At 35.3% G+C, this 17,016-nt stretch overlaps 1 protein-coding gene across 1 annotated transcript; it reads left to right on the top strand.

The window, feature by feature from the left end:
- The first annotated feature begins 300 nt into the window (after nucleotides 1-300).
- LOC127855122 (co-chaperone protein daf-41-like) lies at nucleotides 301-15,545 on the top strand. The gene is made up of 8 exons (XM_052390508.1): nucleotides 301-384; nucleotides 1,504-1,623; nucleotides 3,059-3,128; nucleotides 4,480-4,581; nucleotides 5,932-6,018; nucleotides 12,400-12,450; nucleotides 13,270-13,300; nucleotides 14,649-15,545. The coding sequence occupies exons 1-8, from the start codon at nucleotides 368-370 to the stop codon at nucleotides 14,666-14,668; spliced, it is 498 nt and encodes a 165-aa protein (XP_052246468.1). The 5' UTR covers nucleotides 301-367; the 3' UTR covers nucleotides 14,669-15,545.
- Nucleotides 15,546-17,016: the final 1,471 nt, after the last annotated feature.

Below are 17,016 nucleotides of genomic sequence, written 5' to 3'. Positions count from 1 at the left end.
TTTTCACTAAGTATTATCTTATATTTTTATTATTTTCTGTTCCGGTTTGAAATTCTTCTATTATATACCAGAGGTATGTAAAAAGATATTCGCACGAGATCAAATTGAAAACGTCTATCGATATATGCACATACTTCGCCATTCTCCTAGCAGAGTTGTCGTTGATGCCTCAACATACATGTGAATGTAATGAACCGCAGTGTAAGAGAGTGATACATTTGTACTTCGTATGTCATTTCGGTATTTGTTCACACTTCGTGCATTGACTGGTTATTCAATCAATCAGAAGCTCGAAAAGAATTCGTATCATAATCATTGTGCACAAACAAGCGTCTGCCGGTCCACACATGGTGGATGATCAAACAAAATGGCTGACCACACTGAGTAAGCTTCAGTTTCGATTTTAAATTTATACTTTGTTTTGAACAACATATACATTTCGGTTTAACTTTTGATAAACGTATTTGTCCTTAACATTATTTGCGGTTGGTTAAATTTCGGGTCAATTTTTTTTTCCTGATACAAGATACAAAGTTACAAACCCTACCTTCCAGAAAATTCCAACACTTAGTAGTGACTTAGCATGCTTTGTGTCTATCCAGTTTCGTACATGTAACCTCCATGGTCGTCCTATAATACTATTCAATATGCACCCCTTCATAAACACAATAGAAGTCCTGAGCACAGATTCCGTGCGCATCACTAAACAGACGGCGTTGGTTTATACCAATTAAGTAAAGCAATGAATAAACTTCAAAAACACATTAAATTTTCCTGAATGGCAGCCTACCAACGTTATCCTTTGCATGCAACCTTAAAAACACAATGATGTCTCAACACACTATTCTTGCTGACATTTTGAACTATGGGACAGTGTAAATATTCAAGTTTCAACATCTGATTTACATCAATATAGACTTTGGTTACATCAAATATCTCGATATGCAAAAGATTGGTGTGCTGCGACCTAACCAATAGCCACTCTCTTAGTCAGCAACATTACAACAACTTCCCGATATGGTGGATAGAGCGTACAAAAAAATGATAGAAAATAAAAAGCCATTATTTCTTGCTTAATGGTATGATTTGCATGAGTTTGTGCTTTAGACAGGTAAACATTAACAAGTTTTTGCAGTATCAGTGTTCCTAAGCCTTTGAAGTGGTGATCAAATTTTGCACCTTTGGACAAAAGACGTGTATTGCAACTCTCAGCAATCCTTATAGTTATAAAGCTGAGAGTTAAATTATGGCAACTACCTATAATACTAGATAATACTAGTCTGAACTGAAGGGCACTCTCCCTTTCCCCAAAAGGAGGAAAATCCTCTAATTGTTATCTTACTATTATGATTAATATCTTTCAATTACAGAATAGCTGTAGAATATGAAGAAAACAAAATGTTGTTAACACAGTTTAAAAAAATAATCATAATACATTTGTAAATCCGTGGTTTTTAATTGAAATTACTATTGTTCCAGTTTTTGTTTATTTCTACTATTTAGACACGCCAAAATACCAAATGTGACATGGGCACAGAGAAATGATGTGGTGTACTTGACTATATGTCTAGAAGATTGTAAAAATCCAGCCATCGAATTAACAGAACAAAAACTCAAATTTAGGTATGTATAAGTATTTTATAATAAAACTACAAATATTTGTTTTAAATTGTTTAGAGTATCATTCAACGTTAATTTACACTTCAACACCGTTATTTCGAACACCAATAATCCGAAGTCACCATTATTTCGAAGTATTTTTCTTGTCCCGAATTTGGTTCTTCTTTGTTTAATGTAAAATTTTATTGTTAATCCAAACATCGTTAAACGGTAAAAATCGTTAATTCTAAGTGATTCTGTCTGTACCGACAATATAATTCGCACCTTATCATCAATCTTTAATCCGAAGTCAAAGCTGCAAAACGCTTAGCAAAATTTCACACCTTTGTCATCTGGGCGTGGCGCGTCAAAAGCTGATAATTACTCCTTTGTCGTCTGCGCTAAGACGTTAATTTTATTATGTCGTCAAAAGCCGATAATTACTATTTATGTAGTTTCTTATTCTTTAGTAACAAATAAATGTGTCAGAGTAAATGTGGTCCAATGAAATTCATCTTATATAAACTCTACCTTCTGCGAGCAAACATGGGCGGAAGTGAGTGCTTCAATGTCCTTTACACATTGGAGAAATATGTTACACGCGTCCAGTTTAGTGCTGCTAAGTCCAGTGTTCAGAGAGACATCGCGTCTTATTTTCAAAAAATGTTAATACATTTCTGAAAATGTATTCATCTGTATTAACATGTATGACAATTTGTGCTATGCGTTATATTTAATATAGTCTGATAATTTGTGCTATTCATTATATTTTATATGTTCTGATAATAAGTGCATATTCATTATATTTAATATGTTCTGAACTTAAAGAAATCATAAAAAGAAGAACAAGAATCATTTTATACCTTCGTTTGTTACAAGTAGAAATCTATTGCCATCTGACTAGTTTATGTTTTTAAGTAAAACAATTATTAATAGTAGCGTGTAACGGAACCATGTGAATTCCACAACGTTTTATTATTACAGAATCAAAGAAGTCGTCTGTTAAATGTCTATTTCGAATTATCGCTAATCCTAAGTTTTTTTAACGGTCCCAACGACTTCGAAATAACAGTGTTGAAGTGTATTTGTTTAATGTAAATGTAAATTGTTTATGTTAATAATTATAAAAACCAATCTTATTAGATATTTCATAAAGGCATAAATTTTATTACTATTATCACATTGTATGATATAAATCCTTTCTCACTTAGAAGCAAAGTGAACATGGCTGTGTGCAAACAACATAAAACCAGAACAGCCTGCGAGTAACTTGCAACCTGTTCAGGTTTTATGCTGTTTGCTGCACATCAGTATCTAAGGTTTGGAGATGAAGCTTTAAAAACTTGAATCTTGTAAGAAAGGTCTTCAATTAAATATATTTTTCTGAGGGACTACAAATGGGTGAAAATACGTATCTAAGTGGTAAAGTGTTATTGTGTTGAACCATGTCTATTTTCAGTGGTAAAGGAGGAACAAATAAAGAACTGTATGAAATTACAATTGAATTCTTCAAGGAAGTAAATCCACAGGTACTTTGAAGTGTAGTAAAAGTTTTTTAATGACCTTTGTAGAGGAACTATTTAACAGTAAGAACAAGGTCTATCGCTTAAAACAGATATATTTTTCCCGTTATATTCTCAAAAGACTTGGTAATTTTAATGAAACATGTTCCTCATCATTGAGTATGATAGCCTTTCAAGGATTATAGAAATATAGAATTATGTCCAAAAGACAAATCCTTCTAAGTCAGGGATCATATTTTTTCGGTTTTGTCGGTCCTAGACCGATTGGGGTCATGAAAGACCGATTGAAAATCCCAAACAGTCGGTCCGATTCTGTTTGCTATTAAAATTCCCATGTCATGAAATCGATTACACAGTGTACATGCTAACACACCCTAATGACATTCTTATCTCTATAAGGTGTGATAAACCATTCGCTGCAGTCTCTAAACCGGTCAGGACCGGTTTATTGCACATCAGGCCAAGAATAAAAAACTTGTGAACAGCGGATTAAAGACGAATCCGAAAAGACGCGTCTGAATGCACGCGCTGTAACTTAACAAAACATGCCGATACATTTTCCACCAGCGTAATAATCCGTTAATATAATTATGAATGAAAGTCGCGGATCTGATTGACAGAACAGCCGAAAGTTATTTTTATGGGCAGAACTTCACATAAAATAGTACACAAGAAAAATAATATACATTGAATAAATCTTAAGTAAAACCGTGTAATAATCGAAATAATTCGTGTACTATATACTTTGTTGTTGAATAACTCACGACCGGAAAATTTGATGCGTGGTTTCAAATGCTTCGCTCTCGTGATTAAATCCCTACGCATGGACTCTAGATTACAATCAATATACACCGTGCCCTACGCATCTAAACTATTGGCCGTGGGTAATTTGACAACAAATTATTTCTTAATTATTTGGTTTGTTGTCAGTAGCCAACCTACGCACAGACATTTGTTTGGTTCACTGCATGTTTGTAACCTATTATCGAGTCGACAACAATTTAAAACATCGGTATAGACTTACACAGATTAATAATATTGACAACAATGAAAAAAGTCTGATAAAACAGCACACGAACAACAATGAAATACCAAATGATAAAACCAGTTGAGAAAACTCGTTCCGTTAAAAAAAATGCCTAATGGAATTTTACTTGTACATGTATTATACCACCTTGAATGGCAAAACCAATGGTATATATATTTTAACGTAATTTGTCATGATTTCGGATATACATTTTTGGATACTTTTCCCCATTTATATCTGGACCGATGGATGTTGCGGGAAAATATGATCCCTGTTCGAAGTAATAGCTAGATTTTCCAATAATTTCTCGATAATATTATATATTGGCAGGAATCCAAGTATGGGGTCAAAGCCAGAAATGTTGCGTTTGTGATAAAGAAGAAGGAACCTTCGGGAACCTACTGGCCTCAATTATTAAAGGACCACAAAAAGGCAAGTACTGGAAGCTGGAAGAAAACTGCAGTATCTTACAAGAATGGTCCTAGAAATTAGTGCATGTTACTGAATATTCACATGGAAATTAAATACAATCAAATACAATATAAACACACTCCTGAAAACAATCCTGGGTACATTTGTTCTGAAAAAGTATTGTCTTCCATTTCAATGTATTTTTATGATTTGCATAGCTCTTATATTTAGTGTATGTGGTTCTAACAGTTGTCAAGGAAATCATTATTTCTAAATATATGTTTTTTGTTTTTCCAGAGTACCCGGTAGTATGTAGTTAATGTATGAACACTACTTCTGGTGAAGCAGCTTAACAAGAGCAAGTGTGAGGGGATTAACTGACTGTCATGATAATTACTGAAATCCTGTTGAATATGACATTTTGCAAGTCTGTAAAAACAAAGACATCCAATAAAATTAAGGTTATTTGTGATTAAGCTAATGCAATAACAACATGCCCCATGGTCATTTGAAACTGAAGAAATAAATCAACCAAGGCGTTTAATATAATTACTGTAGTAAGTGTCTTAAACTCTTGATGGAAGCCCTGTGGCAAATCTTAAGTTACATCAAAAAGCTAACCTCTTCCTTTAGGCAGCAACTAATGAGCTCGCTACTTTTTAAAGATGCGAGAATCTAAGCACAGAGCCGGTAACTTAAAAATAAGCATAAGAATAATTTTTGGTTTTTACATGAATTATGCCCAGTATTGACATTAAAGCTCAAATATTTTAACTAATATCAACATCCAAATATGTGACTTAGAATAACAACTTTCAGACTCCTTGGTCCTAGCATTTTGTTTTGAGTCTGTTGGTTGAATCTCAGATTAAATATGAACCCGCTCTGTGAAAATTGGGTTTAATGCATGTGTGTGAAGTATCGTCCCAGATTAGCCTGTGCAGTGTCCACAGGCTAATCAGGGACGACACTTTTAGCTTTTATGAAATTTTACGTGTGTAGAAAGTCTCTTCTTTGCAAATATCAAGTTAAGGCGGAAAGTGTCGTCCCTGATAAGCCTGTGAGGACTGCACAGGCTAATATCGGTCGACACTACGCACATGCATTAAATCCCTTTTTCGCTAGGCTCTATGATTTTAGTTTGAACTGAGCAGTTTCACATAATGAATATGGTGTCTGTCTAGCGACCAGGAGGTGGTGTGTTTGATCCCCATTGTGGGATCTTTCTTTTCGACCCCCCTCAAAGACACCAAGAACTGGTTCTTCCCATGAAACAAACTCAAGTGGAAGAGCATTTTAATAAGCTTTCGGCTTTCCATACATTCAAGCTCAAATAAATAGGTTTTGCCATAGAATGATTTCTTATTGCAGGCATTCTGGTTAAAAACAGATTTCAGCAAGTGGAAGGACGAGGATGAGTCCGATGATGAGATGGACAAGAACATGGACCTGGCTGAGGTAAACACTACCAGCAGCGATTTTTTGTTGGCCCATTTACCGTTAAATTGCAGTCATAAGTGGAGATTTTTTATGCCCCGGATCAAAAGATCGGGGGTATATTGTTTTTGGCCTGTCTGTCTGTCATTGTATGTGTGTGTCCCAAAACTTTAACCAAAACTTTAAACTTTTTTAATATTGAAGATAGCAACTTGATATTTGGCATGCATGTGTATCTCATGAAGCTGCACATTTTGAGTTGTGAAAGGTCAAGGTCATCCTTTAAGGTCAAAGTCAAACAAATCCAAGGGAACAAACAAAGAGTTAGTAAAATTTGCACTCTGTGTGAATTGACAGTTTGATGTCATCAAAGGAAAGCCGCTTCCTGTCTAAAGCCATAAAGCGACAAATTTCTCACCGACAAAATTGGCTTACTTTGTCTAGCAATCAATATGCTGAACCAATCGTATGTTTGTTCATTAAAGGCAATCAACCAATTAAATAATAGCACGTGCATAGCTCCGCCTTTCGAATCTTTTGCAGAGAAACGTAGGTGGAGTTTAATGGTTAATTGAGCAAGTGTTTTACGCAAGTTGTGTTCCAATTTGCAGTAATAACTCGGCCTGAGCAATAAAACGACGAATACAATTATCAATGAATTTTCGAGAAATACGGATAAGTTCCGATTTACAAACTTCATGTACAGTTTCTTACAATCGCCGAGGCTTGTGTTTACAAAATTTCTAAACACATATATCGTAAATTATGGCGCAGTGTGTTGTTGGATTATTACTAATTATCAAATTGCAAGGTAAAACTATTTTTAATTACTATATTATCGGGTTTGTTTAATATACCGTATTTTACCATGTATAGCGCGCTACCATGTATAACGCGCATGCGATTTTTTAAAGCCAAAATGGAGAAAAAAAAGAATTCAAGACCAAAAACCTGAAAATTTGGCCGAAAATGGCCACCATTCTTATATTGCGCAATCATTTAATCCGTTTTTTCAAGACCCCTGCGCATTAATTCAAACCACTATTACCTATTCCTCACATTTGAACAGTGTAACATTTTCATTACCTGCCACTCACAACATCGTATGACATCTTCTGCAGACCCGCAACATCGCAATGTCCAATTTTACGCAAATCGTCTGTGGATCCCATTTTATTTTTCATCGACTTAAATATTTCCCCATTAAAAGATGCTTCCCATTAAATCCAGTTTGACCCGGTATTTCGCGCCTTCACTGCGTCTAGTTGATTAGTATTTATAGTAAGACAAACAATACACCCGAACGCTCAATTCCATACAGTTGGCGTTATCGGTGTAAAGCCATTAGACAAATATCATTTGTTTGTCTCTATTTAAAGAAAATAAAACGAGTCTTTATCTCTATTGTTGGTTTGTAACCTACGTAGTATACTCGCACAGTAGCATATAAATGCAGAGATCGGAAAATCATTGATAAATGTATTCGTCGTTTCAATGCTTGGGGCCGAGTAATTTCGGCAAATCGGAACTCAACTTACGGAAAACACTTGCTCAATTAACTGTTAAACTCCACCTCCGTTCTCTGCAAAAGGTTCGAAGGCGGAGCTTTGCACGTGCTATTATTTAATTGGACGATTGCCATTGAGGAACAAACACACGATTGGTTCGGCATGTTGATTTCTAGACAAAGGAAGCCAATTTTGTCGGCGAGAAACTTGTCGCTTTATTGCTTCAGACAGGAAGCAGCTTTCCTTTGATGACGTCAAACTGTCAATTCACATAGAGTGCAAATTTTCGGCATTGCTAACATTAAACTTTGGATTAAATTATTAAAATAAAGCAAAAGCGAAGTTGAGAAATATGATTGAAATAATTAGCGTCCGTTCAAATAAGACGTTTTGCGATGAAATCAACGAGTTTGCATGACAACAAAACTTTAACAAACAATACCGCGACGCACGGGGATCGATATACCTCGATTTTTTTAAATGAACAATCAATGAAGAAATGTGAAAACACCAACAAAGACATTTTTTAAATCAAAACTATTACTACCCCGTTCATTCCTAACCTTTCCCGCTATTTGTTGTTTCGACAACAGCCCCTTCAGTCTATAACATTATAGGGTGTAGTTTTTTTGCAATAACAAAAATGGCGGCAATTGTGAAGATTTACGATTACGAAATGGATTTTTTGCAATTTAGCAACCAGGAAAGCGTTGTGTCAATGTATTACGCGCACTAAATTTTTATTTTGACATTTGAAGATAAAAAACTGCGCGCTATGCATGGTAAAATACCGTAATAAACATGTTGATCAATATAGTTATGTCACAAAATCGGAAATAAATTTGATGGGTTTGCAATTTTATTGACGCAGATTTGCCCATTGTCTGTATTTTTTACCCGACTTATGAAGTGAACATACACAAAATGTCACATTTTTATACCCCCGACTTATGAACGGGTAGACTTATGACTGCATTTTTACGGTATTTGGTTTTTATGCCCCCGAAAGAGGGCATATAGTGATTGGACCATCCGTCACACTTTGCGTTTAGGTTTCTGCACAGGCTCATCTAGGGCAACAGTTATTACACATGTATTTAGCCATGCACCACCAGCTTGAACCATAGTGTAGTCTGGTCATTATTTACCCTGTCTGCTGTCAAGTTACGCAAGGCTTTGTGGTCACATCAGCCGACGGAGTAACTCCTTGCCAGACTGTGTGACTGACTGCAGGCTGATCATGAGCTAAGATGGCGACATATGGCATAAGACTCATTTTTATGCCCCCTTTCGAAGAACTTCTATGTCCCTTGAGATATAACCTTCATATTTGTTATGCATGTGAATATGAACAAGGCCTTTCCATACGCACAAAATTTTTTACCCCTGTGACCTTGACCTTGAACTTAGGGTCCGCGTTGAGGTTTCTAAATATGCGTTTAGGTTTCGAAAAATGCTCATAACTTCTATCTCTCTTGAGATACCGTATACGTGCGCTTATAAGAAGCCCTCGCTTATAAGAGCACCCCGATTTCGGACTTTATAATCGGTGGGTTTAAGACTGACCCGCCTGTAAGACGTGGTCAAATCTTGCCGTTTTCATCGGCCGAAAAACGGCAGAATGTTGAAGAAAATCAATAAGAAACGCATCGAGAATTTTTCAAACTCGCGCTGCATACAATTAGTAATTCACGCAAGTCCGAAAAATAAAACATCAAACATCAAAGTAAATAATATTTGTTTATTTCATGACATATAAGTAGGTTTTAATATATTTTTAAGTATTATTCATACAGTAAAAATAATTATCAAATTAACACAGTTTCTAACAATTGCGTATTTAATCAATTTGCCATAACAATTTCCAACATATTACGTTCGTAATTGATCGTATCAGTCATCTTAAAATCCCTCGAAATCCTCATCATCGCTTTCACCGAACAGTTCGTAGAATTCCTCACTAGTGAGATTGTCATCGTAAACCCAGTCGCCGATATCATCACATCACCGTCGCAATCACTAACCTTTGCACAGGCCGATACATCCTCAGATTGATCGCGATTTTCCACAAGATCATCAAACAACTCGTCGTCCTGTGTACCATCCATTGAGTTTGAGATCATAAGAGTTACGTTTGCGTTTCATTTTGCCGATTTCAGTAGTTGTAATTTGTAAATATAATTGTATTGTTTGACGGGTATTGAAAACTAAGAGGCAGATATAGATTACCTTGATTATGCAAATGTTACGCCCATTGTCTATAGGTAATGCCTACTTTCATAAAATTAGCCAATCGCGTGATAGAGTGAAATCACGGGTCAAGAAGAAAGCCACATGTGGATAATTGCATGCGGTCCCTCTTTGCTCCCGCTGTCGTGGGTCCCTAATAAATAAGGTGTCATCGGCATAAGGGGGTCGTCTGAATGAACGTGTTTATTTAACAATTGACAGTTGCAAACTGGTAACTATTTTCAGACGATACCCTTATTGCCAATTATGTCTTAATTGACAATTAACAGCGTCGAACAAAGACGATCAGGTGATACAAATTTGTCAAGAAGCACTTGCAATTGCGTGTTTATTTAACAATTAACCGTTTCAAACTGCGAACTGATTTTGCTGTTATTTTAAGCATGTTTGGCATCGTGTCGCCGCTTACACACGTATACTATTATGTCCAATTTATATGACATTTAACGACGTTGTGCGCAGACAATCGGGTGATACAAACTTTTCAAGTATAACCATGGACACTATAACTCCTTACGACCCCAAAATAACAAAATTCAAATAAAAAATAATAGACAACAAAATCAATAACGATACATTTTATTTCAAGTAAATCGGTAACTGAACATAGTGTTCCGATACACGGTACGGGCAAATACAGACTTTAGAGAAAATGCAAATGGCTGCCGCGATGATTCAAAACAATTGACAAGTGTCCAACTTGGCCAGCGTAAGCCCAGTTAACTCGATATTTTGAAAAATTTCGCTTATTTTCACAAGTATCTCGCTTATAAGACGCGACCCCCACTTTAACTTATTAATTTGAGTCTTAAAAATGCGTCTTATAAGCCCACGTATACGGTATAACCTTCATATTTGGTATGCATGTGTATATGGACAAGGCCTTTCCATAGGCACAAAAATTTTACCCCTGTGACCTTGACCTTGAACTTAGGGTCTGCGTTTAGGTTTCTAAATATGCGTTTAGGTTTCGAAAAATGCTCATAACTTCTTTGTCCCTTGAGATATAACCTTCATATTTGGTATGCATGTGTATATGGACAAGGCCTTTCTATACGCACACAAATTTTGACCCCTGTGACTTTGACCTTGAACTTAGGGTCCGCATTTAGGTTTCGAAATCTGCCTTTAGGTGTAGAAAAAAGCTCATAACTTCTATCAAGCGTTTATAGGGGGCATAAGTCATCCTATGGTAACAGCTCTTGTTTCATTTCGCAGCTTATTTGTTTGAGAAAGGAACAAATGACAAACTTAAATGAAGCTCAACTTTTGGCACTTGTGATCAACAAGATTGGCTATTTTCAAACTGCCTAAACTGATCTCTAAAAGACATTCATATTCAAAGTGATTCATCGTCACAGAAAATGATCCTGGTGATTTGAATCAAGGAAATGATTGAGCATGCATAACAAATCTTTATTTAAGAAATAATTGTCCATTTATCTTAGTGAGTCAGAAAATAACCCATTTAATACTTAAAAAATAAATGCCTATGATTAAAGTCTAGTAAAATTTAGTTTTAATTCAAATGATTGTCAGATCATGTGATAATTATCCTCGTATTCTTTTGTTTATCATCCAATAGAAAGTGACAAAACGTTATTATTACTTGATAAATTTTTATGCCCCCGGTAGGGTGGCATATAGCAGTTGAACTGTTTGTCTGTATGTCAGTCTGTCCGTCTGTCTGAAAAAACACATTAACCAGTGTTTTTTTCCACCATTTTGGGAATGGGGCCGGGTCCCTTTTGATTGGGAAAATTTGCGGCGTTTTGACTAAAATTGGGAAATTAGTGTTGTTGTTTTGCTAACAAATGCTTCAAAATTGAGGATACAAGTGTGTCCAGTATTATATTTACTTAGGTTAATCTTATATGGATGGGAGATGAACAAAATATTGATATAAAAAAAATAGTTTGTTTTTTTTGGTTCCATTGGGAATTTTTAGCTCCCATTTGGGAAAAATATATACTTTTTTCCATTGGGAATGGGTCCAGTTACCAGAACTGATTTTGAATGAAGAAAAAAACTTGTTAATGTTGGCCATAACTTGCAATATTGAAGATAGCAACTTGATATTTGGCATGCATGTGTATCTCATGAAGCTGCACAATTTGAGTGGTGGAAGTTCAAGGTCAAGGTCATTGTTCAAGGTCAAAGGTAAAACAATAAATAATAATAATTTATTTTAAAGCGGCGCAATAGGGTGCATTGTGTTTCTGACGAACACATCTCTTGTTTATTATGCTAAATTTTGGGGGTAGCATATAGTCGCCGCTTCGTCTGTCCGTGTGTGCGTCTGTCTGTCCATCCGTGCACAATTTTTGTCTGGGCTATTTCTCAGCAACTAATGACCGGAATTCAATGAAACTTTATGGAATGCTTCACTACCAAGAGATGTGCATATTATCAGCCGATTCTGGTCGGATGATTTTTAACGGAGTTATGGCCCTTTGAAATTTTCTCAAAAAAATTTTCTTGTCCCCCCCCCCCCCAACTACTGTTTCCTTTTATCTGAATATATAGTGCAATATTGTGACAAAAAAACAACTTTGGGGAGCATCACCCGTTTCCGACGGTTTCTTGTTTTACCTTGTTATGTGATTGATTATTTCATTCTCTTACCATGTGATGTGATATTCAGATGATGCAGAACATGGGAGGCATGACCGGTGCAGGGCCTGGCATGAACTTGGTATGTAGCAAGCTCAATTACAAATTTATCATGTTTAAAAAAGGTTTAATTGATATAGCCTTAAACTAAGGACAATTTGAGCTTCGTTTTGGGAAAACTTGACTTATTGCAGTCCACACAGGCTAATTAGGGACAACACCTTTTGCTTCAACTAGGGTTTAGTCAAGAGACTTCCTTAAGATGAAAAATTAAATAAAGGCGGAAAGTATGGTCTGCGATTTTGCCTGCGCGGACTACACAGGCAAATCTGAGATGACCCTTAACTCACATGCATTAAGCCCAGTTTTACCAGAACACGGCTCAATAAATAAAGGACTATGCCACTATAGGAAAAAAGCCCTCTTAATAGTATACACTGTGGGTAAATTACTGTCACAATAATTCAAACAGTAGGAAAAAAAGGATTTTTACCAAAAAAAAGTCCAAGCCTTCTGAAAAGCTCATATATTTGTTAATGAAATGGGAACCATTTTTGTGCCATATTAATAAATGATTCTTTATCTTCAGTGATGAATCTTGATAATAGGTTAAGCAAACTTTTGTCTTTATGAGTATTTGGTCATTCCATAGAGGTATGTTTAAAGATTCTTAGATATTTATGTACAATAGGCTTCAAATATTCAGTATTTCTTGTAAATATGCAGGACATATTTAATAACACTTGGCTGTTGTTTTTCTTATTTCAAACATTGATGAAGATAAATCTTAATAATATTTCCAATATACATGTACTTAGATTTTCCCGAAATATTAAAGTATCAAATTTGTTTAGGTATTAACATTGAAAGTTTTTATTATTGATACATTTATCTTTTTTAGCCTGACGATGAAGAAGACAGTGATGATGAAGGTAATGTAATTTATCAGTGACTCGTATTGATTAACGTCCAAATGTTTTATGTTTCTATATATTTTGAATGCTACATGTATAGAAGTTGAATCTTCATTCATCTCAAAGTGTTTATAACAAACATCATGGAATTTCTAATAATTGTATGCTGCCGTGACCCATATTTTATTTAGATATCCTAAATAAGTGCATGTTTAATACAATTAAAAACAGTTCAGTAATTGCAATATCTTGCCCCAAAAGCTGCTTACCAGTATACAATATTTATGCCCCCTTCGAAGAAGAGGGGGTATATTGTTTTGCACATGTGTTGGTCCGTCCACCAGATGGTTTCCGGATGATAACTCAAGAACGCTTAGGCCTAGGATCATGAAACTTCATAGGTACATTGATCATGACTGGCAGATGACCCCTATTGATTTTCAGGTCACTAGGTCAAAGGTCAAGGTCACAGTGACTCGAAATAGTTAAATGGTTTCCGGATGATAACTCAAGAATGCTTACGCCTAGGATCATGAAACTTCATATGTACATTGATCATGACTGGCAGATGACCCCTATTAATTTTCGGGTCATTAGGTCAAAGGTCAAGGTCACAGTGACTCGAAACAGATAAATGGTTTCCGGATGATAACTCAAGAAAGCTTTTGCCTAGGATCATGAAACTTGATAGGAACATTGATCATGACTGGCAGATGACCCCTATTGATTTTAAGGTCACTAGGCCAAAGGTCAAGGTCACATCGACTCGAAACAGTAAAATGGTTTCAGGATGATGATTCAAGAATGTTTATGCCTAGGATCATGAAACTTCATGGGTACATTGATAATGGCTGGCAGATGACCCCTATTGATTTTCAGTTCACTAGGTCAAAGGTCAAGGTCACAGTGACTCGAAATAGTAAAAAGGATGATAACTCAAGAATAATTAGGCCTAGGATCATGAAACTTTATAGGTACATTGATCATGACTGGCAGATGACCCCTATTGATTTTCAGGTAACTAGGTCAAAGGTCAAGGTCACAGTGACAAAAACGCATTCACACAATGGCTGCCACTACAACTGACAGCCCATAGGTGGGGCATGCATGTTTTACAAACAGCCCTTGTTCAGAAATATATACTTTTTACTTATAATATAAAAATGGTTGGTCCGGTACTGACAACCATTTGCGATGTACATGTAGTAGGCAATCATATTTTTTAATGAATATTGTTCTTGAAAAATGGGCTAAATGCATGTGCATAGTGTTGTCCCAGATAAGCTGTACAGTCCACATACAAATGCATTTAGCCCAGTTTCCTCAAAACTAGGCATATATTTTAAATGGGAACTTGAAATTGCAGACTTGCCTGACTTGGAATAGAAGCAGTTCCATGTTCTGGACACAAGCTTACTCACCAGCAGTTTCCATGCAGGAAGAATCTTGTCCCCTAGCAACCAACATGTGTCACTATGGAAGCAGTTACTAAGGCAGCCATTTTAACAAAAATACTAGTTGAGAACTTGTCATACAAATACATAAGTTTGTTCAATTTTCAGATCGAAGTGATTGTGTTTATTTCCAATTGTCAGGTCCGTTAAATTGATAATCCCATTGAAAAGTATGCTTATATTTTTTAAGTGATTTAATTTAATATCTTAAATTTATTAAGATGTCCTTTATGTGAAATGCCATTGTGTTATGCATTGGGTTGTTGGTTGAAGAACGATCCATGAGTGATATATTGTGGATTTAGAGTTGTTTGTTTTTTTAAGTAAATGCAATTTTGTTCTTAATAAGAATGATGATTTAAGTCAAATGTTGATGTCTACCATGATTTATATGTTGAACTGCTTGTCACATGGATATTACTTGGAACAACGGGACTCAGTATGTATTTGCAATCTAAATCAGGATTCATTGCTCATTTGTTTTAACATTCAAGTCTCTCATTGTTTTATATCCATCTCGTGTTTGTTTTTTACTGAATCTATTCCAAATGTTGTCTGTATCTAGATTCCAAAAGTGGATGCCTTTAGTTTATATTTATAACTGAGATGACAAGTGTTAAATACCACTTTCCTATCCCTTGAAGTGTACTGACAAACCTTGATAACACATAGAAAGTTGCTACCGTAATTGTAGAAGCTGTGGTCAATTTAATTTAAAGGTAATGTATGTCTATGTCTGTAAACCAAGTGCAGGCTTTTCTGTAATATGTTCACAAATCAATGAAAAAATTAAATGTTTGTGATTTTTACACTGGCGTTTGTTTTTAGCTTTAAGTCTTAAAAGTGCTACAACTTGCGCTAATTTGGGCTTATCAACGATCTTAAGACAAGTCTAAGTTTAGACTGAAACTTAAGTTCTGTCCAAATAGAGATTTATGCTGAATGTGTTCCTACAATATAGGGCATGTGGAAGATGATAAGGAATTAACAATATTTTTCAGATATTGCATTGCAATTTAAATGTGTTGACTGTTTAACAAAGTAGGCTCCAGGTTAGCCCCTTGTTTTATCAACAATTTTATTAAACAACTCTGAAATTGATGATGGCTTGTTACCAGACATTGATAAACAAATTAACTTAAATAGCTTCTCTGAAACAGTTGATGGGCTTTAACTTAACTTCATCAAACATATTTACTAAAGCAACTCTGAAAACATTGTGTTTTTTTGGGGGGCCGTCAAATGCTTTGTGTGATTATTTTTATACCAACATTACCATTGGTAATGGGGGCTATGTAGGAGTCACTTTGTCAGTCTGTCTGTAGGTCGCTCTGTCACGAAATCTTGTCTGGGCCATAACTTACTATGTCGTTCATTGTGGGATTTTCAAATCATTTGGCACATTTGTTCCTCATCATTGGAAGGTGTGTCGCGCGAAAGAATTATGTTCAATGGTCAAGGTCACACTGACTTCAAAGGTAAAAAAGGCCATAAATGAGCATGACCGGGCCATAACTTTGTCGTTCATTGTGAGATTTAAAAATCATTTGTTCACCATCATTGGACGGTGTGTCGCACGAAAGAATTACGTCAATATCTCCAAGATCAAGGTCACACTTTGATTTTATAAGTAAAAAATGGCCATAAATGATAATAGCATAATAATTATTAAAAATCGCCATAAATTAGATTCTCTTGTTTTGTGAAGACAGCATGCAAAATAGTCTGTGTCAATGCATCATGTGGGGGTATACATCACGTCTGTGACAAAGCTCTAGTTTGCCAAAAATACAAATTTTCCAAATTTTTCACTCGTCAAATTGCATACACTATAACAATACATTAGATAGAACATTCAAATATCAAGTTTTTGTAAAGAAAAAGGAAATGTTATTCTTTTTAAAAATGTATAATTTAGTGTAATTGTGTAAAACTAAAAAGATTAAACAATATCAAGTATTTGAGGATGGCAAAATTTGAGGAAAATGTAGTTGTTCGTCCACTTAAACAAAAACACAAACTGGCTTTTCAACAAAAAAATCATATTCAACATCACAAACCAAGTTCTGCTATAGAGTTTCATTGATAAATAATCAAGGACTTAAATAGCTCGTATACTGTTATGACTAAGAATAAATAATGCAACCTATTGAGAGTCTGTTGGTCTTCCAAAATTGAGTAACATATAAAGGTCAATAACCATATTCATATTTTACAAGGTCATACTCAATATACATAATATAATATGGACAAAAATAATTTCTCAGCTTTATTTTGTAA

The sequence above is a fragment of the Dreissena polymorpha genome, chromosome 13, assembly GCF_020536995.1.
Source record: "Dreissena polymorpha isolate Duluth1 chromosome 13, UMN_Dpol_1.0, whole genome shotgun sequence".
Lineage (NCBI taxonomy): Eukaryota > Metazoa > Mollusca > Bivalvia > Myida > Dreissenidae > Dreissena > Dreissena polymorpha.
This window is presented reverse-complemented; position numbering and strand designations above follow the sequence as displayed.